Here is a 23,018-nt window from a genome sequence, read left to right on the forward strand (position 1 = left end):
ATTCTCCATCGCTTCTCTTTTTTCTGCTGATTTGGAAGGGGGTCAAGAAAAATAGTTGGTTTCCAGGCGCAACTTTTCATCAAGTTTGAGTCTACTTCTCTCCAAGTTCACCCGCAATTGGACCACGTCGATCTTGTTTGTCAGCGGAGCATTGTATAAAGAAACTGACCTCTCTATACCAAGGAATGTATTGAGTTTGCGAAACCAGGAGGCATCGTCGGGACGTGACACTAAACTCTTAATTCGATGACATATGTACGCCGCCAGCCATCTCGGCGGATGACCCCTTTCATCATACGGTAAACTGGCAAGACTTCTCGAAAACTCGGAAAGGGCCAGGAGGCGCAGCATTTTGTATGCATTAACGCATTAACGCATTAACGCATTAACGCTTTGTCAAGCTTGAAAAATGGCTTCGCGTCGATAAAGGACCCCAGTTTCTCGGGTATCGTCTCAATAAACCTGGGGACGTTCCGATAGTGGAGGCGATATTCAACGCGAACGCCATAATTTATATCTTTTGCCTCCTTCCATGCGCGCTTCATTAGGACTGTAATAATACGATAGTTTAGTTGTATAATTTTGACTATTGACCCTGGTTACTATTTGCGTAACTCTTGTAATGTAATTTGCCCATTGTATAATTTAATGGAACGTACACTGTAATAAAGATTATTTAGTTCTTTTCTGTGAATCGAGTCGTAACCACTACAAGGACTGCTCCATCGGACTGCTGTAATTCGGCACATCCTGGATGGAGAATTTTTTTGGGCCCTTTTGAATTGTCGTACGTATAGAGTCCCCTTTTTCGTTCATGTAGAACTGCATCTTCAAAAGTCCATATTGCTGCTCCACTACTTTTCGCGCCTCTCCTCGCATTCTAGCAACTTCTGAGGTATAGCACCAGCGGTCCACCTGTCCCGCCTTCATCCCACTACGCCGGAACATTTCTTTAACTGAAGCCGCCTTCCAGGGAAGGGTGCTGGAAACACCTCGCTTTTGCTGCTTCTTGGGAAATATCTCGACATTGGGGTCGAGATAAAGATTGCTCATGTCGATTTTGTCCCAATCGATATCTCTCAGTTGAGCTCGCAATAAGTCAAGCGGATGTTCTTTGGACGGCCGGTGAATCATCTTAAGGCCTTTGGCGTAGATGTGATAGAAGAAACCCAGGAATACACTAAAGTGCTCATTGCTTTCGCATCTCTTACGCGAAGCCGAGAAAACCTTGGCCACATATTGGCTTGCAATCCATTTGCCGCTAAAGTGAAAACCCCCTTTACCACAACTTAAACCCTGCGCAACACGATAGGACGAAGGGAACCGGGTGAAATCATTTTCTGGGAGAATCTTTTTGAGTACCGGGAGTATAAGTCCGTCGTAAAACAATTCGTAGTAGTCTGAATCAACAAAGTTAACCCATCTCCCTTTTTTGCGGCGTAAGTTGGGAAAAGATATGAGCACCTTAATGCAACCATGTAGTCCACAAACTCTCAGCTCAAAGTCGGGCACTGTGGACAGTTTAACCCGTTCGAGCTTGCCTCGGCCATTTCGAATTTCAACCGTGACACTGTTGTCGAAGCGCAGTGTCGCATTCCGATTCGGAAAAGGATAATAATAGAGATTCCCACGCACCGGTAGTGTGTCGCCTGTCCACAAAACGCTATCGATGTCTATGGTGCTTTTCAAATCGCTATGAGTGTAGGGCAAGCTCGATGCCTCGAAAGATATGGGCAATATGGCACCTTGATGAACCCCAGAAAGGATAATTTGCAAGAATTCGTTCCCGGACTTCGATCTGGCAATCTGCACCCATCGTGAAAGATCGACTGCTGAGTGAGCAATTCTCTGGCGTGCATCTGTTTCAGCAGAATTGCTCCAAGGATTTAAATCTGCTTGAACATTCCGCGCGGGCACAAGAACCCGATCCTCTATCGACTTGAACTTAAACTTTCCCTTGTTCTTTGAACCGGATCTAATGAATCAACGACGAAAGTTCATCGACTAATCTTCTACATCAGACTAGAAATCATCACTTACCTTTTTCGCGCTGAGGCACGGTTTGGCTCATATTCAGAGTGATCTGAATCGTCAGAAACAGAGATGTGGTCGGAGCTGGAGGCGTAGTATAGAAATATCCGCGTTAGTATGCACAGGGGTGGGGAGAGAGGAAAATTAAAATTAGGTAAGGCTGCAATTCAAGCTCCACGGCCACTCCCATACCTCTCGTCCGATAGGACCACCAGTTCAACACTTGGCTCTCGCTCCCCTCGGCCCTCAGGCCCAAAATAGTCAGTAATTTCCAGAGACTGAAAAATTTAAAGGCCTAAGCCTTGCACTCCCTCACCTGGCTTTGTCGGTGTAGGGTCCAGGGACTTGCTCACTAAAAATAATAGAAAATTTCCGCGTATTACTTGAGTGGATTTCAATCCTAAATGTTAGGGCAAATGATATTTCTATACACCTAGCCTGGATTAATAAGTATCTCGCGGGATGCAGTACTTGACAGTATAGGGAAGAAATTCTCTTCCCAAGAGAATTAGGTATGTCCAATCAATGACCACTTACAAAAGGACCTAAAATCAAGTAGAAATTTGGATAAATCTCTATTACTTGTATATAATACTCAATTGATTTCCTTCGCGCAGTAATGCACAATTTGAAATCATCGCCACCAGTCAATACAAGAACTCAATCTGCTCCACTTCGATATCCAGGGCAATTGCTCAATGCCCCAAAAACTTCAAATGACCATGATGATACTGAAGATTGCTTCCAAGATCCAATGAATGCTTGGCATCTCTCAACTGCAGATGCTTTGCGTGTTGAACTCCGATTAAATTCACTCGGAGATCTCGAGCGTCTTTTAAGTGCTCAATTTATAGGTTTAACCGCTTATCTGCACGAAAATCGATTTCAATTCAATTTTCCTGGGGATGGCGATAGCATATCTTCTCGACCCTGTACATTGTTTTTCTATAATCTAATCTCAAAGCCAGTCAAAGAAATAACATTCAAGAAGTCCGCAAAGACCCCTGCAGTAAAACGTAAACTTTTAGATTATCTCTTTCACACATACCTATCCGGATGTTTTGTAGGACTGATGCATCCCGATGAGGCCTCCTTTCTCGATAGCTATTATCGCAACGAACTTGAACCTGCATTGGTCTATACCGCCACCGCTTTCTCAGCTGTCCACCTTCTCGTGGCACATCCCCAGGCACCCATCATAGGAAAACTTCGTATCGTTATAGGCGAAATACTTACCCAAGCACAACAATCCTTAGAAAATATTTTCGATGTCCCTTCTCCACATGCGGTGCTCGCCTTTCTTAATATGGAAAATTGTATGCGCTGGCTTGGTCGCTTTGATGACGCATATCGCTTTTACTCTCATGCTGCTCTGATGTCTCTTTCACTACGATTGCATAACGACGACCCAGGTGAACACGATCATATACAAATAGAATTTCGAAAGAGAATCTGGTCAGTGTGGTTTACTAGTCAAGTATACCTAAGAGATCATCTAATTATTTTTCATTTTTTTTTCATTTAAAGGGCATTGATTTTTAAGCGCGAACTCACATATAGACTTAGCTTTAACAAACCTGCACTGATTAGTTTGGAAATAGTTAAGAATTCTTCTAAACCTACAGTTAATTCGAACGATAGAGTAGGGTTCAAGCTGTTTATGGTAACTATCTTCATTTCATTTTAAGATGAACGCACGCTAAACTAAATATTTAATTATGACAGCTACTTGCCATGATGGATGTTATTTCTGCAGAAGAGTATACATATCTACGTGATATTGATTGGTCACTTCCTGACCATCTTATCGTCCACCATGTCCTCAGTATTGCTATCCTCTTACAGAAAGAACTAGCTGAATTGAAACATTATTGCGATAATGAACTCCTAAACAAATATTATAATTTTGATTCTGAATTTTATTTTTGGCTTCAATGGTGCACCCTTTGGCAATGCTTTATTAAATCGAATGCACCTCCCGGTAGACTAGAAACAGACTTGATGAAGCAGTTGCGTGAAAAAGCTCTCAATGAATATATCAAGGTAATACGCTGGATATTTAAAGAAATATCCAGCGATACAACAGAGGCAATCTTATCAGTTATTTTTTTTTCTTTATCAGGGCTTGCTTCACAGCCTTATGTCTCTGAAGACCGCAATTAGCCGTCAAAATTGGTGCAAAGATTATCCCTTTGTAGCTATTCAAATTATATGTGAGAAATGTAAATTCATCTCGCAGACTCATCCTAATATTGCAATGCGACGCCTGGTCTTTCAGGAGTTAGCTCAAGTACACCGTTTACTGCTCTCGGTTAAATTCACAGGTATAGTGGAACGGTGTTTATTGCAGCAAATTGTAGAGACGCTAGAAGAGATGAGACCAAACGTATTTTCGAAGAAGGAGCTTGAAAATTCGAACATTTCTAAATTAAGGCCTCTTGCCATTAAACCAACCGCACTATGATCTAATATTGTTCTCTTCTAAGTGGGCTGATGTAGATTTTTTATCCTCTCCCATCACTAATCAAATTTACAACGTATTATTAAAAAGGTGCTGGACGAAGACAGCATAGCTTGTCTCTCATCTTACGGGACCGTCAAGTTGTGACTTATATGTAATATGATGTTTTATTTTTTTGTAACCTATGGAGTCAATTTTCAATTTCAATGATATTTGGCAACTTCAAACCTATTCCCCTTTTGAATCTAGAATGAACGTAGGTTCATTATCTCCCGAAAAATTGGAGTAACCATATTTTGAATGTAATTTGAAAAGACCCAGGAATGAAATTGTGAATTTTTACCGTAACTTGAAGATAGATAGGGCGTTTTTTTGGCGGAGGGAGGAATAGGTAGGAGGGAGTCGCATTAACTAATCATTGTAATACAAATGGCTCATTCTTGGCACTATATTACATACTGATTTGTTGTTCATATGATAGAAACTCGTGGCATTCCATTTACACTATATACAATTTAAAATAGACTGTGGGTTTCATCAACAGTCCACGCTTCCTGAGGATGAGACAGTTTTATTAACCGAAATGGGCTTTTCCAAAAGGATTATTTTGAATATAAAAAATAATTATGTAAAATCCTGAGGAGTGGAATTTATCAAAGGCCGATCTAATAATTAAATCAATAGCTATTTAAGATTCTTGTCTGGAATATGAATTCTTGGCCATTTTTAAGCCGGTGATTTCCGTTTGAAGATGGATTCCCGAACGATGAATTCGTGTACAGAACAAGGAGAGCTACAACCAGCACAACTCTAATTAACGTGACGACAAGTATCTGTGATATAAATATTAATATTAATTAAATACTTAAAAATATACGCAAGAAATCTAACTGTTCAACCAAAACAGTGCGTTTTTAATGACTGTGGATAATTCAGTCCATTCTATTTATTTATTGCGGTATCGTCGATACCTAAGTCATCAACTATTCCTTGTGCCTGCCGTATGAATAGGGAGGAGGGTGATTTTTAGGCACGAGTCACAGCAGTCCCATAAGCCAGGACTTCAGTCATGCCCTCCATAGTTTCATTAGCATCATATCGGATTCCAAGAACAGCATTTCCACCAGCTGCAGCCGCATGTTCCAGGAGGCGTTGAAAGGATTTCTCGCGTGCTTTTTCTGCCATTTCCAAATAACTAAAGTTTTCTCCACCGCTAATAGCGGCGAGTCCAGCTAAGAAAGCTTAACCAATCTAATCGTAACACCAGGTAAGAGACTAACATATACCAGTAGCCCCATTGGCTATGGGCGTTGTACTATCAGCGCATTGTTGAACATAATGGGGAGAAACTCACATTAGGATTTCGAACCGTAATTCCTCTCACCACCCCATGAACCCTGAGCAACGGTATAGCCAGGAAAATCGAAAGTAGTCTGATAAATTTGCGGTCAACTGCGTGAGTGGAGGTGGACATGCTCGTAAGAATAAAGAATTATTTGAAATTTCAAAGCGATTTCATCGAGGCAATAATAAGTATGGCTTTTCAAAGAGCAATCGATAATATAGGAAAATATTTAAAAGTAGTATTCGAATCTTCCACGATGATAAATTGGCAATATGCACAGCTCAGCCTCAAGTGTCTGTGGTAGTGTAAATTAGTTTAATAAGGGTTTGGTTAGGGACGATCTAACCTACTTTTTACTGCCAAAATGATCTACTAAGACGATAGTTTAGGAACCCATATTTGCACGTCGCATTCACGAAGTTGCTTTTGTGTTGTGATATTAAATTTATGTGCTGATATCAGATATCCGGATGTTTTCGAGAAGTTTGATATGGAAAGAGAATGATTAAGAAATTGTTTGCCTTTAGTTTGTTAACATAACATTAAGCAGATCAGTATATAGATCCGCTGTTTTCAGTATGATTAGTTTACCCCTTTATAAATAGTGATCTAAAATAAAATATCATGGGAACAAATAATCTGTAGGTATTTAAATCCTCTTTGAAAAGCAACCGAATCCTGAATGATTCCTGGATTCTCCAGCAGCTGTTTCAAGTTGATGAGCTTCTGGAAATAAGCGCATAAATGCTCATTTCGTACGTATTTTTTTTTCAAACGCACACTTCAACTCTCCCCAACTTGATATTGTCTCATTCGGATGGTCGTTAAACCAATCCTTGGCATCATGCGACAATTTTTGAGCAAGGGCGTGGATTCTTAAGCGGTCTGACCAGTTTTGTACTCTTGCAGTGAATTCTAGCTGCTCGATCCATTCATTCGCGTTATTCTGCGTTGCTCCCATGAATGGAGGAATATCTTGAAGGTCGGAAGTTGCTGCAAGTACATAGGCGGTATCTGTCTTGGGGGGCATCTTAGGATTCGATGCGAGTTCTCCACCAAATGTTATGGAGTGTTTGAGATAGGAGAGTAAGAGAAAACTCCGCTTATTATTCCAAAATGCAAAATGTCTTAACTATATACCCAAAGCAGAGTGATGTCAGCAAGTAGTCGCAAATTTAAGAATTATCTAAAACTAATTAATGTAACAGTTAAGTCAGCTATCCTAATGTCTACTCTTAAGATACGTAGGATAAACTCCATTATATGCTTTACCATTATCTTTGTTTGCTCACTTTTAACTCTCGCATTCACATTTGGTATCATTTCATTTTCTCACCATGACCTTCACTAGCCCTCCTAATCTCTACCAATCAGTTCTCGAGTCTAGCCGCAAATGTCGTGAGAACAGTAAGATCGAGGTGTGTTCTATAACATCATGCAGAGAATAATATTGCATTAATTTAGTGTGACAAAAAATCAAAAAAATCTCACACGGTGTTTATTATCATTGTATTGTTACCTTTCATCTGAACAGATTAAACGTGATGCAATCGTCCGATTCTTGACGGAGTTAACTGAAGAGTCATGGTCCCAAAACTCTGTAGCGAATGGTATGAGCTTCCCCCTCAAGTTCGAATCCTTGGAGCAAGAATGCAACATTCTCGGCTTGATTGATATCTTGAACACTGGCCATGGATTCCGCAAGGAATTGCACGAGTCGTGTGATCGCGGTGCATTTGAGACAATTGTGTTTGGTGTCATGTCATTCCATATTGGGTCGACATCTACAACTGCCGATTCGCTCTCTAGGCTGACTAGTTGGGAGGTTGCTTCACATTTTGGGTTAGAGATTGAACAGGATGTTCCCACAAATCTGCCACATGTCACAATGAGCAAGCCTACAGAGCTGGCTAAGCTCGCGAAGCAGATCCAAGAAGTGTTAAATGAAACCGGTCGTATTTTACAAGAAAAGGGATTCAAGACCTTTGGCGCGTTTGTGATTGATGCCGCTAAGCAAGCCAATAGATCCGCTGAAAAGTTTTCTGAAGCTTTGATCAATACCTTCCCAGCATTCCAAGATGCCACTGAGCTGGATGGTCAACGTAAGTATATACCATATAGATCATTGCTTCCCTTATACTGAAATTATTAGACTTTCCCGAAAAACTATCTTATTTAACTTATCCTGGTCTAAATGATTATGCTATATTTCATAAAAAACAGCATTATACGTGTTCAAGAAGGCGTTATTATTGGCATCGACATTGCAGCGTCGATTTGCTACCACTGAACCTATCTTTGATTTCAAGGATATTCACAAGAGCCCTATCTTTGCTGATAATGTGATCCCGACGATGTTGGTCCATTTCGGAATGTTGGAGATACCAGTGAACTTGAAGCACACGGTTATAGAGGGTGCTTCCACTTCCGTTGAGGAATCGTATCGCTTGCGTGCAGCAGCGATTGATGTGTGCCATGAGATTGCAATGATGGCTAATAGCAGTGAAATCAAGACCCAAGTCGACTTCAATGTCAAGCCCATGTTGGAAGTTGATTTAGATGTTTATCTGTGGCGTGTTGCCAAAGAGCCCCAGTACCGTAAAATCCCTCGTTTCCACTGCAAAGAGACCATTTTCTTTTAGATTGTCACCTATTTATTGTTGCTTGTAAACAAACTAATTAAATAGAGACAGTATCGTAACAAAGCGAGACACGAATCCTCCCGTGTTCAGTACGTGCTTTATTGCAACGTGATCTGATATTTAAAGCCTGAACCATGGCTCTGAAACAGCAGATAATATAAGGAACGAATGTTCAACTAAGTTAAAGTAGTCATCCATTATCATGCTTGGCCTTATCGTTGACCCTACCAAGAACGTCATCGATATGAACATGCGGAAATAGTTTGGTTAAGAGTTTTAATAGATCTAAGGGGTCCAGGATTAAGTAGGCCTAATTAATATAGAAAATAGGGAATGTATTAAGAGAAATTCATAAGAAATTATAAAACATTAACTATCCTCGCCTAAATTAATATGAAAAATAGGTGAGAATTCACAAAAAAATTAAGAGAACAAGGAATGATTGGAATTACATGTAGAGATTACTACAAAATAATAGAAGACATTTTTTACAAAGACAACCAACAATCTTATATGCTGATATACATACCTATTATAATTATGCCCGTATCTTCATTCGGATTATCGGCAACCCTGCACTTGAAGATTGTTCCATGGTGCTTATCTGCTATAATCTTATCGCTACAATATTCCATCCTGCTAAAATTTTGATATAAAGTCTTTATTCTCCTTAAATAGCAGAAAGATGAATGATCTACGAAATATATTCACGGATACCCCATACGAGCCCAAGATCAGTAATCTCGGAATTAGGTCCATTCTATTCCAGCTCACTGGTTTATTTCCTCTGCTTTTGTTAGCACAGTGAATCTCTTAAGTAATTTATTTGTATATACTCTACAACAATTGGACTGAGTTTTAATTAGTTAACTTTTTAGTGGTCAATTGAAATATTGAAACAATTAGGAGAGGCAGAAAAGCATTCTATATGAGTGTAAAATACTAACACAGTCTACTGGAGAGAAAATCACCGAGTTATTGCAATCACCCCTTCAGTAACATCCAATCTGATATCTTATATAATTTTGGCGAACCTGGGATATAGGAGTTAAACATCTGACGATGCTTTTTGAGCTTAGCACAACTTCTCTTACGAGGTCATTTCCTATTGATATCATGCACCTATTTTTTTAAGAATATTGGTGAGCTTTAGTTTTTTAATATTTTATTTATATATTCTGCATTGCATACCCTATAGTTAAACTCTCAAGTTCTCATTCAGCAATATTAATAATACTATAGCATATCTCATATATGCTCACTGGACTAATGACCATCCATTCCCAAAGTATAATAAGTACAGTAACTAATATGTATTTAATTTATCGACAATCGATATCGGATATATTTACTTTCGTATAAAAATTACTTGTTAAACACAATACGTTCTTACCGAATCTTAAATCGTATTTTCTACGAACCGATTTTACGTCTTTTTACGAACTTATTATAGTGCAATAAACATTAGTATTTATCGAAGCCTACTGGTGCTTATTTCAACTAGCATTAAAATTTATCCTCGAAAGAAATTAATAATTCCGCCCTACATTTGACTCTTTAATATACATCTATTATCTAATAAGAGGAAAATTCATGATGACGTACACAATGAAATCATGAATAGTAATAAGCCACCCCTCCTGTAGAAAATTTTTGAAAAAAAATTTTCGGCAGGAGGGGTGGCTTAAGATATGTGGCCCATTTTTTGGAATAAAAAATTTTTCGGGCATTTTTTCCTTATGAATCACCATTCCAATATGAAACTCCGGCTTGTCATTCATGTCTGCTGAATCCAAATCAACCTGCCTATTGCCGTTTTCCAAGCTCGTTCCTTTTGTCGGGCCCGAGGGTGGTGACTTCGCTAATAGAATCCTCGGTGTCTTCCATTAGCTGCTGCCTTTTCCCATTTGGTCTGCATGTGGGCAGTCGCTTTAGTAATGACCGTTTTGTTTACAGCCGAAATAGAATGGTGCCTCACCCTATGAACCTTTCTTTTATTGCGAAACTGGGGGCTTCTGGGCTTGCCCTTGTCGATATCGCGAGCTTGAGCGTCCATCACTGGCCGTATTCTTTTGCTCCTTGCTGTCTTTGTTAGGGTACCGGATTTTCAAACGACCATTTTTGCCAAATTTGGCTTCATCGTAACGAATGGCGGTGGATATCGCCTCTTCCAGGTTCTTCGGGAATTGATCGAGCACAAATCTCCTTGTCTCTGCCTTCAACCCCCCTACGAACTTGGTCATGTACATCTGTTCCGGAATCCATGGAAAGCGTGCCCACAGTTTGTTCAGCCCTTGCACGTAGTTTCTCACGCTGCTCACCTGCCGAGTATCCTCGTATTTTAGGAGCAGGTCAAACTCCTTTTCCATGGGTTCGAAAATTTCCAAGAACTCGTTTGAAAACTCCGCAAACGTATCCAAACACCTGTCCTTGAAGTGTGGCTTTTGTGTACATAACCGGACAAACCAATCATATGCCTCGCCCATTAACAACGAACCGGTTGTTGCTGTCCAGCGTCCTTTAGGTATCTCCGCCAGCTCTAAATACAGTTCGACACCACTTAGCCACATCGACGCGGGCTTTGATTCCCCTCCTGAAAACTTTTCAGGTTTTTCAATGTGGATATCGGTTGGCGGTTTAGCAGCTTCCGGTGATGTTGTTCGATTAGCCTTGCCTTGTAACAATTCGAATATCTTTGCCAGTACTTGTGGCGAAAGATTTTCATACGAAGCTCCCTCTTGCGAAATGTCATCGTCTCGCTCATGCGAAGCAGCTTGAGCTGTAGCTTGAGTGTTAGGCATGGTAGCTAGTGCCTTGTCGAAGAGAGATAAAAGAAAAAGAAAATAATTTCTTGGTCGTCGCTACCACTTTGTGACGAAAGTAATATTCGACTTTTGAACTCCTATAGTATACTATAGCAAAATAATAGTAAAAATAAAGAGAAAAATAGGAGTATTTATTAGTAATGTAATAAGAAAAACAATCTATATCTGATCCTTACCTATAGTAAAATAGTTGTAAAAATAAAAGATAAAAATACGAGTAGGGGTCAGAAAATAAATAGCTGAATTATTTGAAGGATAATAAGAAAACAATAAACAGGATTTATCATTTAATTTACAAACAAATAAGTAAATGTTGGATGCATGTAAAATTAGGTTAATTTAGAGCTTGTTAATGTATTCTGGCTCTATCTCTTTCCACACCTTTTCTGCTCTTTCCCATAGTTCATTCTTATTCCTTGGCATTTTTGAATAATTACTGAGTTTTCGCATCAACTCGCACTAGACATGCTCTATAATGTTCAAATCGGGAGACTTCGGGGGCCATTGTAGCACGCTTATTCTATTGTTCAACCATTCTTTGGTAACTTTAGCGGTGTGCTTTGGATCATTGTCATGCTGAAATCTCACTCTCGACTTATTGATCCCATAACGCTTCAAAGACCCTATGTAGTCTTCAGAAAGGATGGTACAATATAGTGCAGCGTTGAGCGCCCCATCGATACGGCGCAGATTTCCCACGCCATGATCAGTAACGCAACCCCACGCCATCACTCCATTTCCTGTCTGTTTCATTGTGGGTTGGATATGTCTGCTACGAAGCGGTTCTCCCTCGCGCTTGTAGTAGTATTACTTTCCTGTTACATTCGTAAACGTTAATTTAGTCTCATCAGAAAACATTACTCGTTTCCAATCTTCCACAACCCAATTTATATGCTTTCTTGCGAACTCCAGGCGACGTCTACGGTGCGCAGCTGAGAGAAGAGGTTTCTTTGGGCGCACTCGAGTCAGCACTTCTTCTCTTTGGATTACCTTTCTCACGGTATCAGCGGTCAATTCTCTGTTGTATTCCTCTTTAAGAAATTTTCTCACATCGGTTGAGTTTTTGCACTGACCCGACGTCATCAATGTCACTATCTTTCTCTCTTCTCTCTAACTCAAAATACGAGGGCAGCCAGCGGGTCGTCTATTAAGATCGGGGCGTCGCTTTACTTCTTCTCTTACAATCTTGGCTGCTGTAGTGAAATGAATGTCCAACGCATCGGCGATTTGATAGGTAGATTTTCCCTCCGTTGCGAGCTGAATTATGCTAGCGCGAATCTTGTTTGAAAGAGGCTTCATTTTAATTTTTGATTAAAAAACACAAGTAGTGATTAAGTTGTTTTAATAAACGAGAAGTGAGAGAAAAGTATCAAATATATGAACAAAGAGCATTCAAACATCAAAATTGTACCATAATCCAAAAAAACAGCAAATATAGATATGCATTTTTTTCAAATTCAGTACCCCGTTAAACCGGTTTTCTTTCTTTAAGCCAGGGTGGCATATACCTCTGAAAATAGTGTGGAAGCTGTAGATTTTTCTCAAAATATTTTCAGTGTTCCCTTGAAAGGAGCTACTGAAATATTTGGATTTTAACAAAATATATCCATCTGTGACTATGTTTTTGCGGTCGGCTGTAAATTCAAAATAAAATCCTGACACTTCCAAGTAAATTTTCCGATATTTCTTTTTCTTTAATCGAAGTTGTAAAAGTTAATACAAGTTGTTTGTATGTTGATTGTTGTTGGTTCGATGTCGGTTTGCTGTTCGAGTTGGAAGTTGTATGTCGTTTATCGGATTCGGAAATAATATTTAAAATCTCGTTTGGCTTTCGTTGTTCATGGTTATTATTTCGGTTGTCGGATTCATTGTTCGAGTTCGAGGTATCAATAGAAACCGACGCTTCTACTGACGATAGTCTATCGATTTCGGCGGGGCTGGTCTGGGGAATTTTGGGTAATTAATCCTCAATGCGTTCAATTTCGTGGCATCGTACGCAGCGTCCTCTCTTGTAGCGCGGAAAATCAATTAACTTTTTGGATTTCATTTTATCAAGTTCCACCGGTGTTGCGCCATCGTGTTGTTCTGTTGGCATTCTGTATATCGTAGGAGTTCTACGCATAATAGGAGGCTTGATTCGACTGAAATTATTATTGAAGTGAGTAGCTTCGTATCGTACGGCAATCTTCACAGCATCGTTGAACGTGGGTGGTTCTCTATATTCTAATTCACCTCTGGTCTGCGGCTTGAGTCCTCTAATATACTTATCGATCAGTTCATCTTCGGTAATATTAGGAATTTGTAGCACTATTTTCCGAAATTCATTAGAATATTCTTGTGCACTCCTCGTCTGGCGAGAGATGGCGAGTTTATCTCGAGCTTGTTTTTCCGTATTGACTGGCGAAAAGTGGCATATGAGTTCATTTTTGAATTCCTCCCATTTCTCGTAAGGTGTGTTTCTGGTAATTCTGAATTCCCACCAGACTGCAGCATCATCTCTTAGCAAGGCGACAGCATACGGGATCTTAATGTGTTCTGGAGCGCGGGTTACCGTAAAATACCTTTCTAATTGTGTTATCCAAGGTCGAGAGCTGGTGTTTTTTCGGCCGCTGAAAGTTGATGGTTCCGGCATTCGAATGCTGAAGTTGAGGGTCTCTTCTGAGCTATTGCTGAACGTTAGGTCGTTATTATTGTTTTCCTTCATAATTCGATATTGATTCGTTTTCGGTTCGAGAAAGATAAAGGATTAAAAAAACTTTCGCTATCACGTGAGATAAACACAAGTCGGGTTCGGATTATACTAATGTTTATTACGCGAAAAAGAGTTCGTAAAAAGATTCGTAAAATTTTCGGTAAAAGTTCGATAAAAAAATCGGTAAAAAGAATAGGTAAAAACCTGAAAGTTCTACAAGTGGGTTTTATAAGTAAAAAAATATCCGAGATTGGTTGTTGGCGAAATTAACAGATATTGGGGGTGTTCACGCTTCCAGCTTATTCGGATTATTTTGCTTATTTTTAAGCAAAATTCTACATTTTAACTGGCTACTAAAAATCATTAACCAATCACAATGCGCTATTTCGCTTATTTATGATCAAAATAATCAGAATGAGAGGGAGCGTGAACACCCCCATTAGTTACTCGTTACAGGGACTAAGCAATTTATTAAGATTTTTTATCAGGTTAATAGATTAGTTAAATAATTAAATGGTTAATAAAATATCATACCACGTATATGATTCGATGACCCTGTAATAAGTCCACATTTGGAAAATGCTTAGATTAATGTAACATAAAATAGTTTGTTAATGACATAGGGAAAATGCAGATTTCCCTATGTCAAAAAAATATTTATTTGGAAAACGCTCGTAGCTCCCATAATCATTTTATTGCATTGCATCTCGCACTACTACAGTTTAATACGAATAATGAAATTTTCACTTTACCTTTCTTTGTATTTCGTTTCCCGCAGTCGCTGTCTTTCTAGTAAATTTCTTGGCTCTTAGTTACCTATTTTTAGCAGTCTAATGGCCTATATCTCTATTAGCATATCTTGAACGACCAGAGAAAACAACGCCGCACAACCATCAAATCAAATCACAAATGAGTGAGTCATAAGAGTAGCACAACACCGCATTAGAGAAAGTTGACGTGTTTCTTGGACAAAAAACTTGGTATAGCACCAAGTAATATAGGATATTGACAGACTTACTCATACACCATACAATAATGCACCATAGTCAGAGTATAAATACTTGGTAATTCGAAGGTTTTATTTGTAGTCAAATCACAATCATAATATTAATGATAAGAATTATAGCTCTTCTAGTGTTATTTACTAACATATCCGCTGCGCCAAGCGCGGAAAAACTCGGTCGCATCTCCATTGCCACAGTGGATAATCTAGATCCTGCAGAGAAACAAGTGAGCTCACTACTCTTGCATCAGAAAATCAATGCTCAGAGTGCGTTGAATGCATGCCAGCATTGGAATGAGACGGTCTATCCGCTCGACAAAATAGACACGGCTGCGCGTCAGATATTCAAAGATAGGGCATATAGAGAATATAAGCCGTTTATCAATAGTCCATACTGGGTGCAGACTGCTTCAGATTCGAATAAACAAACATGCAATGCATTAGATCTGAGCAAATTCAAATTAGTTCAGATGCCCTGTTCTCAAGAACTACCTGTCCTATGCACCAATACACAAGACGTGAAGGTGAAGGAGCTTGACAAGGCCGGCGTGCCGCCACCGGCTTCCTCTTATGTGGAGATAGACATTACTGTAGGGCGCGTAAAGGGATACCGAGACTTGGACTCATTTCGGTTCCTAGGGGTTCCCTATGCTCAACCCCCTGTTGGCGAGCTACGATTTGAACCAACTTTGCCATTAGAGAGGCATAATGAAACTATCGATGCAACTGAAGCTGGACCATGGTGTCTTCAACGCAAATATAGCTTTATCCCCGCTCGACGTGAGAGTGAGGACTGTTTGACTCTGAATGTATACACGTCTTATTTACCTCAAGAGGTGAAAGAAGACTTGCGCCCGGTTTTGTTCTGGTAAATGGAGATAACAAAACGCATGTAGTGATAACAATACTAACCACCCAGCACACTAATACTGCTCTATATTAGGATTTATGGGGGTTCCTTTTCGATCGGAGCGTCATCTGATCCAGCCTTTGATGGTGCAGTGTATGCTTCGCGAGAAGATCTTGTTGTAGTAACCTTCAACTATCGTCTCGACTACCTTGGTTTCTTGACCATGAGTAAAGATAGTCAAGGCAAAGAGCTTAAGGGCAACCAAGCTGTGCATGATGCGCTACTCGCTTTGAAATGGACGCATGATAATATTGCTAAATTTGGTGGCGACCCTTCGCGTATCACGGTTGCTGGTGAGAGCGCGGGCGGAATAATGGCGGACGCTTTAATGATGGTACCCGAAGCAAAACAGTATTTTAACAAATCAATTTTGATATCAAATACTCCAGGGGATAAGGTGAGCTCTCCATATTCGACATGGAACCATTACGCTTTTGATAAGGCATAAAGTGATTAGATTATTGTATATATTCAAGTTCTATCGAAGTCCTGAAGTTTATCAGCATATCTCACAAGCAGTCGCAAAGGCAGTCAATTGCACCAACGATATCGCTTGTTTAAAGCGCGCAGATGCTAATCAAATCATAGCGGCATCACAATATAACGGGGTACCTTTTCCCACTGTAGATTCCTTTGTTACAAAGGAATTTACAGAGGTTGAATCAGTCGATATTCCTTTAGTATTCGGTGAGCTTTGAGACGAGATTTCATAAATTATACTGAGGGATAAAACTAAGTGATAAATACTAAACAATAAATGCTAACCCTGGCATATCGATAGGTTTCGATAAAAATGAAGCAGAAGTACTACTACAGTTCATGTCAGCGAAAGTAGATACGCCGCAAGAATACATCGCATATTTAAAAATATTCATCAACGAGACCTATATCCCTCAGATCCTTTCCTCCAAACTCTATGGTGAAACGTATGGACCCAATAATACTCAACGATGGCCACAAAATACCGCTGCAAACTCAATGGCGACCTTGATTGGACACCGCCTACTACATTGCCCAATGCTTCGATTAGCCAAGCGTTTTGCCAAACAGAGCCCAGTATATATGTTTGCATTTGAAAAGGGATACAATGAGTATTATGATGTTGTTCAAGGTCATTCAGATCTATGTATGGAGCCAGGCAAGACTTGTCATCAGACAGAGCTACCCTACTTTTTCGGCAGCGTACGTCGTCCTGAATTCCGTACCAGAAATCCGGATTACGCTTTTGCTCGGCGAGTTGTGGCCAGGTTCGGACAGTTTATGCGCGAGGGTAATATGGCGGTGAAAGGCTTAGAGCCTGCTTGGGATGCTTTGAAACCTGGGCAAGCGGCCGACGTGTATGTGTTTGGTGAGGAGGACAAAATTCGTCCCGACTATGGCTTGCAAGAGATATGCGCCTTTTGGGACTCTCTACTTGGCGACGCACTTTAAAGAAGAAATCAATGTTTTTTCTTCCATGCCTTCGACTGAACTTATAACTGAAACGATTCAAGAGTGCAAGACTTCTTAAAATAAAATTATTTCAATGTAGTGGTTCGTTTTGTAGACTACGGACTTAGGTTAGGTAAGCAATCCACGCCTCACGATTATGAGGCCAATTTATTGGATAAAATGAGTTGGTACAAAGAAATAGAGATAAAAATATAAAATATAAAATGGTATGATAATTTGAACGCGATTTTGCTATAACTATGAACTTCCAAGGAGACGTTTCCTCGGCCGTCCCAAGGAGAAGGGAGGGACAAAAGAAAAAAAAAATCAAAACAATCTTTTCAACCAAAAAATATACAGGGTGGGCAAAAATGGTTAACATACATAGACACGTTATCCATTCTTATAGGATAGATATTAATTTTTTAATATCTACCCTAGAAGAATGGATGGTAAAATTATTGTAAATACAGAATATTCGGCATTTACGCTATTTTTAAGAACATATGAAAGCCACAATTGAAAGAGGAGAAACTAAACGCCGGGAGATTGAAGTTGAAAAATGTGTTGAAATGTACTTAGTGAATATACCAATTACATATATAGTTTTGATAAAATGTATTTAGTCCTCACTGTTTGCTAGTACTTTGTGTGTCCTCCTTTTGCATTATATACAGCGCGCACTCGCTCTGGCATGCTTGAGTAAAGCTTGCTGACATAATCCGCGTCTATGCTCTACCATTCCTTCTCGATTCGTTCCCACAGCTCAGTCTTATTCTTCGACAGTCTTTGATAATAACTGAGTCTTCGCTTCAATCCGCTTCACAAATGATCCATAAGATTAAGATCTGGAGACTGAGAGAGCCACTCTAGTACCTCTATCCTGTTATTCCACAACCATTCTAGAGTGATTTTGGAATTATGTTTGGGATCGTTGTCATATTGAAACGTGATTTGTGATTTATTGATCCCATAATACTCCAGCGATGTAAGGTAGTCTACATTGAGGATGGCTGTATATAATACGGCGTCGAGTCCACCATCGATACGGCACAAATGATCAACGTTTCAATATTTCCTTGCAAACTCTATCCTCCGTCTTTGGTGCGCAGTTGTGAGAAGAGACTTCCTTGGTCGCACACGGGCAAGCGGTTCGTTACGTTTGACCGTCAGCCTTACAACGCCGACAGACATATTGAGCTCGAATTCGTTCTTGAGATACCTTTGAACTGCAGTTGTATTTTTACGCTGATAGTAGTGTTACTATCTTTCTCTCTTGCCTCTCACTTAGAATTCGAGAGCGACCACTAGAGGGCGTTTTGAAATCGAGGCAATGCCGCCTTTCTCCTGCGATGACCTTCGCAACTGTTGAATAATGCATATCGAGAAGTGTAGCTAGGGTTTGGTGGCAAGGCATTCCCTCTTTGGAATACTGGATTATGCTGGCACGAGTTAGCATTCTAGAACAGTCGCAGAAGTGACATAATGTATAGGTCCTTACCGAGTATTAATTATAAATGCGTGGCGCATATGAGAAAGATATTCCATTAGCGCTCAGCAGATGGGATCGAGGGTAGTGATACTTACCAACTATTTAACGTGAACACGATGGCACAAAGGAAAAGGTCACTCCATTAAAACCAATGAAATTGCACTTATATTGTAGTATAACGATACCTAGCGCCTATTCAAAGTAGGTGGGAGGCAGAAATTGCACAAATACTTTCTCAGCATGCAAAAGAACAAAAATGTATTCATCATGAATAAAGGAAATTTACGCACTTTTGGTGAGAATAAATCGCGCTAATTATGAAATAAAAGTTAGCAAATTGAATGAATGACAATGTGGCAGGGTACTTACTCTCTATTGTTAATGGATGAGACAATAGAATAGTAGTAGAATATATCAGAGTTAAATGGTATAATGGTGCATATATTGTAGACTAAGTATACTTACCGACTAAATACATAGCACAATTTGAGAGGTATATACTCGATGAGGTCGAGTATTTCATTAATCATCAATTGAATATCTGCTTAAGTGATAGCAATAATCTAAAAAGGACGGGCTAATTTTGCAATAGAATTTTAATGAAAAATGCATGGTAATCGTGGGGGTATGGTAAGCAGCAATTAGTTTCAAATTGCATTCATTGCGAATAAGGCTAGCGGTAGCCATGTGCTGGATGGCGCAAATATCCACGAAGTTGACGCTGAATCTGACGCGCTGCATGTTGGCTGATTTCACTACCTAATAAGTCTGCGGTTAATGCTTTGTCAAAGGGGTTAGAAAAAGAGATGAAGAGAACGGAGAGCAGCGGAATGCACCGCCGAGACCTTTATTTGCTTGCGAGTCCAAGAGGAATCGATTGCGCCAGGCGATATGCTGGATGAGTGCATGCAGGCAGTGGAGTTCAAACCTGTTGTGCATTTCTCCCTAGGAGAGGTGCTGATGGGCAATGCGATCTCCCGGTGCCCAAGCCATCCACCAAATCAGAATTCAGTCAATCTTTTTCAGCCGCAATCTCGGGACCATTGCGTGTATATTGGTCAACGACCAAGCCCTGAGTAGTGCGGCATAACCTTAATTAGAGTTGATGATCGCTGTATTTGCAAACCATCCAGGCACCCATACAAATTCTGGCATTTTGATTGAGCCGTTGACAGTCAGCAGGATGCAGCGAGGAGAAAAAAGCAAGAAAGCGACGCAGCCGTGCTGGTGAGGATGCAATCGTTGAATTATACTAGCTGTAGTAGCTTCGAGAGACTGCGGAATGTCTCGAAAAAGTCCCCGTAAGAAAAATAGGCTGAAATCGAACTGACGTTATTTTCAATGTTTCAAAATTTTATATAACATGGTCCAAAATTGGAAAAAATCTAAAAGCCAAAATTTTTGCTTTGAAAGTCAGGAGACCAGTTTCGGCCGTAATATCAAATAAATTCATGATAAAACCCATATTATCAGTTAAATAGTGTATATTTATCTAGAAAAGAAAGGGCTTAGTTTTAGCATCAATGCTCCGGAAATAATTCAACCATTCCAAATATTTGTCAGACTTTGTTATGCACAAAGCTATTATACTAGAAAACCATAATAATAATATAGATTTTCTGGACCTTGCATAATTTTTCGTAAAAATTCCATCAGGTTGTAATTTCCCAGGGCAAGATACTGAAACTGTTTTTATCCACCACGTAGATTCGTGATCCCTTTTGTATCCACATTACATATTTACCCATTACTTCGACGCCAATAAACTCCCAAGAGCTACGGGTTTTCTTATATCATATGCATCTTTGTGACAAACCACTGTTCAACGCACGAACGCCGGCATAAGATCTTCTTGAAATTTATGGTGGAGATAAAACTACGTTGGATAACGATTTGGTAAGTGGAAAGTTTAAAAAAATTCATCTTCCAATGCTCATGTTGAATAAGTAAAGAGTACAAAGAGCCTATAAATATTTCGCGGTGGTCTTCCAATTCCACCGCTTGTTGGGATCTCCTTCTGATATTTCTGCATTGAGGTGCCAACTTCTTCCAACATAGCTGTAGATAAAACATGCTCAGGTTTGAAGTCAGCTTCTTTAGGTAAAGGAAAATCATCAGACCAATGTGCGTACATAAGTGGGGCTACTACAAATTGATGAAACAGTTGACGCTGAGCTGTGCTTGAAGGAAATAATACTATGATATTCAATACAATATCTACTATGCTTACCAATGTTTTCGAAAACCAAGTGCACTGTGTATATAGGAAATGATATTGGGAATAAGGTAATATTGAGGTTAAAGAGGATTATGCTTGAACCACAAGGTAAAATAAAAAACAAAATTAACCATCGATTTTTACTATCCACTCCGTGGCTAATTGATAATCAATTATATATCATTTACCAATCCCCTTCATTAAAACTTTGTGCTCTTGGTTTGATCTTCTTTCCGCTGCGGCTAATTGCTGCAAGATATCAAGAGTCTGTCTGTGAGTTCTCAGGGCCGGAATTTGAATGTTAACTAGCGGAAAATAAAAGTATCTCGATTGAGGTTGATAGGTTCTTTGAATCATGCAGTAGTGGCATCCTCGATATGAAATGGTTCCAATAAGCCCTGCTAATTTCGAAATAGCACGAATATCGCCAGACTAAAACACTGTGTATGCATGTAGTGTGAAATTATTGTTGGTAGACCGGTTAAAACAAAGTACCCCATTTCGAGTTTAGAAAAAATAGAAAATGATATTGATACAGTAACTATTTAATGTAAACTAGTGAAATATATCGTACTTTGAAGTTGCTTTAACTTGTCCACTATAGACATCAATAAGGAGTTGAAGTCTTTCAGTTGTTCAGGGCCAGGAATGAATGTTGCAATATGGTTATTATCTTTTTTTTTTTGTGTGTTCTTTGAGTGACAAATTATGATTGACGAAAATTACTGCCCAACACTCGTGTGTTTTTCTATGAAAAAGAATGCGTCAACTATAATACTGTAGATGGTATGAGTAGTATACATATCCGCCAAAATAGCTGCATGCAGCGATTCAATTCCACCAGATTCATTATTGATGTAAAATTCGTCTGGAGATGAAACCTTACTGTTTGAAAATTTGGAACCCATCGGAAGATCCTGAAAATGCGACATCATATGGGCCCGTAAAAAATCCCATTAGAACAAGTTCCTTTTAGCGCCTGCCATCGAAAATATCACCATAATCTTTTTCGAGAGAATTATGGGTTGAAGTAATGCAGCTCGAATGATCTGTATACCACTTCCCTGTAGCTATGATAAGATATACTGTAGTTTATGCCAGAAATTTATACTTCTGATGTTTTATTATATTTCCATGACTATGAATAATTCACGATTTGTGCTTCGAAGGAGCAGATATCATCCAGGAAGAGAGTCTGGGGCACGATGCCTAAAGGGCATTGGCCAAGCCTGTGAATGCTTATTTCTGATACAGTACGTACTTGTACGTATGTCTGTAGCCAAATTTTACGTGAAAATGTTTTTAGCACTTTTCGCCATATGGACCTTTATTTTCAACTACTTTCTCAATATCATGAGGTTACATATTATCAAATCGAAGATATCATGGACATAATTATATAGAATATAAAAAACTGGAAATGGCCCTCTAATAGCATCCATCATGGTCACCATTTTTACTTCCCCATTTGTTTATACAGCACTCATAGAAGAGGCGACATTTTTTACTTCCTTGCAAACCATAGCATCTACGATTTCCGTGTACACTTCCTCCTACTCTGTCGCAGCAATCTCCGGTAGATTGTCCCCAGAATTTTTCTTTCGAGGGCTTGTAGCACCAAGAGCCCGATTCAGCAACGGCTTGACTACGTGGCTCATCTTCTGCTTGATTAGCAGCAACAGATTTATTCTGTTGCTGGAGGATACACTCGTTCTTTTGAGTATCGGTCAACGCAGACTCGGCACACACATCCACGGCTTGGACGGTCAAAGAGAGAGTTGCGAAAAGAGCAGCAATAATATAAAGCTTCATTTTCAATTATTTGCTTATTATCTACTGTAGATAGAGCACTTATTGGAATGAGAAAATTTTAAATGTACTAGAACGTGTATTTATACTTATTTCTGTAAAGATGTTGATCCTCGAATAATTGCTAAAATTTCCTTAATAGTTTCATCCAGGGGACAG

General features: G+C 39.5%; 10 protein-coding genes across 10 annotated transcripts; 3 read left to right on the plus strand and 7 right to left on the minus strand.

The window, feature by feature from the left end:
- Nucleotides 1-42: 42 nt before the first annotated feature.
- On the minus strand, nt 43-351 carry VTP21DRAFT_10823 (uncharacterized protein; the record flags this gene model as incomplete). Its single annotated transcript, XM_069390201.1, has 1 exon — nt 43-351. The coding sequence occupies one exon, from the start codon at nt 349-351 to the stop codon at nt 43-45; it is 309 nt and encodes a 102-aa protein (XP_069252373.1).
- A 357-nt stretch (nt 352-708) lies between these two features.
- Nucleotides 709-2,221, minus strand: VTP21DRAFT_10824 (uncharacterized protein; the record flags this gene model as incomplete). Its single annotated transcript, XM_069390202.1, has 3 exons — nt 709-1,975; nt 2,041-2,083; nt 2,155-2,221. The coding sequence occupies 3 exons, from the start codon at nt 2,219-2,221 to the stop codon at nt 709-711; spliced, it is 1,377 nt and encodes a 458-aa protein (XP_069252374.1).
- A 429-nt stretch (nt 2,222-2,650) lies between these two features.
- On the plus strand, nt 2,651-4,495 carry VTP21DRAFT_10825 (uncharacterized protein; the record flags this gene model as incomplete). The annotated part of the gene is made up of 4 exons (XM_069390203.1): nt 2,651-3,486; nt 3,559-3,694; nt 3,757-4,074; nt 4,154-4,495. The coding sequence occupies 4 exons, from the start codon at nt 2,651-2,653 to the stop codon at nt 4,493-4,495; spliced, it is 1,632 nt and encodes a 543-aa protein (XP_069252375.1).
- A 1,023-nt stretch (nt 4,496-5,518) lies between these two features.
- Nucleotides 5,519-6,867, minus strand: VTP21DRAFT_10826 (uncharacterized protein; the record flags this gene model as incomplete). The annotated part of the gene is made up of 2 exons (XM_069390204.1): nt 5,519-5,724; nt 6,618-6,867. 2 exons carry the CDS (start codon nt 6,865-6,867, stop codon nt 5,519-5,521), a joined length of 456 nt encoding a protein of 151 aa, XP_069252376.1.
- Nucleotides 6,868-7,174: 307 nt separating this feature from the next.
- VTP21DRAFT_10827 (uncharacterized protein) lies at nt 7,175-8,479 on the plus strand (the record flags this gene model as incomplete). The annotated part of the gene is made up of 3 exons (XM_069390205.1): nt 7,175-7,255; nt 7,372-7,939; nt 8,061-8,479. The coding sequence occupies 3 exons, from the start codon at nt 7,175-7,177 to the stop codon at nt 8,477-8,479; spliced, it is 1,068 nt and encodes a 355-aa protein (XP_069252377.1).
- Nucleotides 8,480-10,473: 1,994 nt separating this feature from the next.
- On the minus strand, nt 10,474-11,280 carry VTP21DRAFT_10828 (uncharacterized protein; the record flags this gene model as incomplete). The annotated part of the gene is made up of 1 exon (XM_069390206.1): nt 10,474-11,280. One exon carries the CDS (start codon nt 11,278-11,280, stop codon nt 10,474-10,476), a length of 807 nt encoding a protein of 268 aa, XP_069252378.1.
- Nucleotides 11,281-11,763: 483 nt separating this feature from the next.
- VTP21DRAFT_10829 (uncharacterized protein) lies at nt 11,764-12,603 on the minus strand (the record flags this gene model as incomplete). The annotated part of the gene is made up of 3 exons (XM_069390207.1): nt 11,764-12,048; nt 12,127-12,414; nt 12,487-12,603. 3 exons carry the CDS (start codon nt 12,601-12,603, stop codon nt 11,764-11,766), a joined length of 690 nt encoding a protein of 229 aa, XP_069252379.1.
- A 661-nt stretch (nt 12,604-13,264) lies between these two features.
- On the minus strand, nt 13,265-14,008 carry VTP21DRAFT_10830 (uncharacterized protein; the record flags this gene model as incomplete). Its single annotated transcript, XM_069390209.1, has 1 exon — nt 13,265-14,008. One exon carries the CDS (start codon nt 14,006-14,008, stop codon nt 13,265-13,267), a length of 744 nt encoding a protein of 247 aa, XP_069252380.1.
- A 1,098-nt stretch (nt 14,009-15,106) lies between these two features.
- On the plus strand, nt 15,107-17,340 carry VTP21DRAFT_10831 (uncharacterized protein; the record flags this gene model as incomplete). The annotated part of the gene is made up of 4 exons (XM_069390210.1): nt 15,107-15,867; nt 15,943-16,306; nt 16,386-16,596; nt 16,691-17,340. The coding sequence occupies 4 exons, from the start codon at nt 15,107-15,109 to the stop codon at nt 17,338-17,340; spliced, it is 1,986 nt and encodes a 661-aa protein (XP_069252381.1).
- Nucleotides 17,341-22,478: 5,138 nt separating this feature from the next.
- Nucleotides 22,479-22,862, minus strand: VTP21DRAFT_10832 (uncharacterized protein; the record flags this gene model as incomplete). The annotated part of the gene is made up of 1 exon (XM_069390211.1): nt 22,479-22,862. One exon carries the CDS (start codon nt 22,860-22,862, stop codon nt 22,479-22,481), a length of 384 nt encoding a protein of 127 aa, XP_069252382.1.
- Between the last annotated feature and the right edge of the window lie 156 nt (nt 22,863-23,018).

This window comes from Calcarisporiella thermophila (assembly GCF_041956535.1).
Source record: "Calcarisporiella thermophila strain CBS 279.70 unplaced genomic scaffold VTP21scaffold_8, whole genome shotgun sequence".
Lineage (NCBI taxonomy): Eukaryota > Fungi > Calcarisporiellomycota > Calcarisporiellomycetes > Calcarisporiellales > Calcarisporiellaceae > Calcarisporiella > Calcarisporiella thermophila.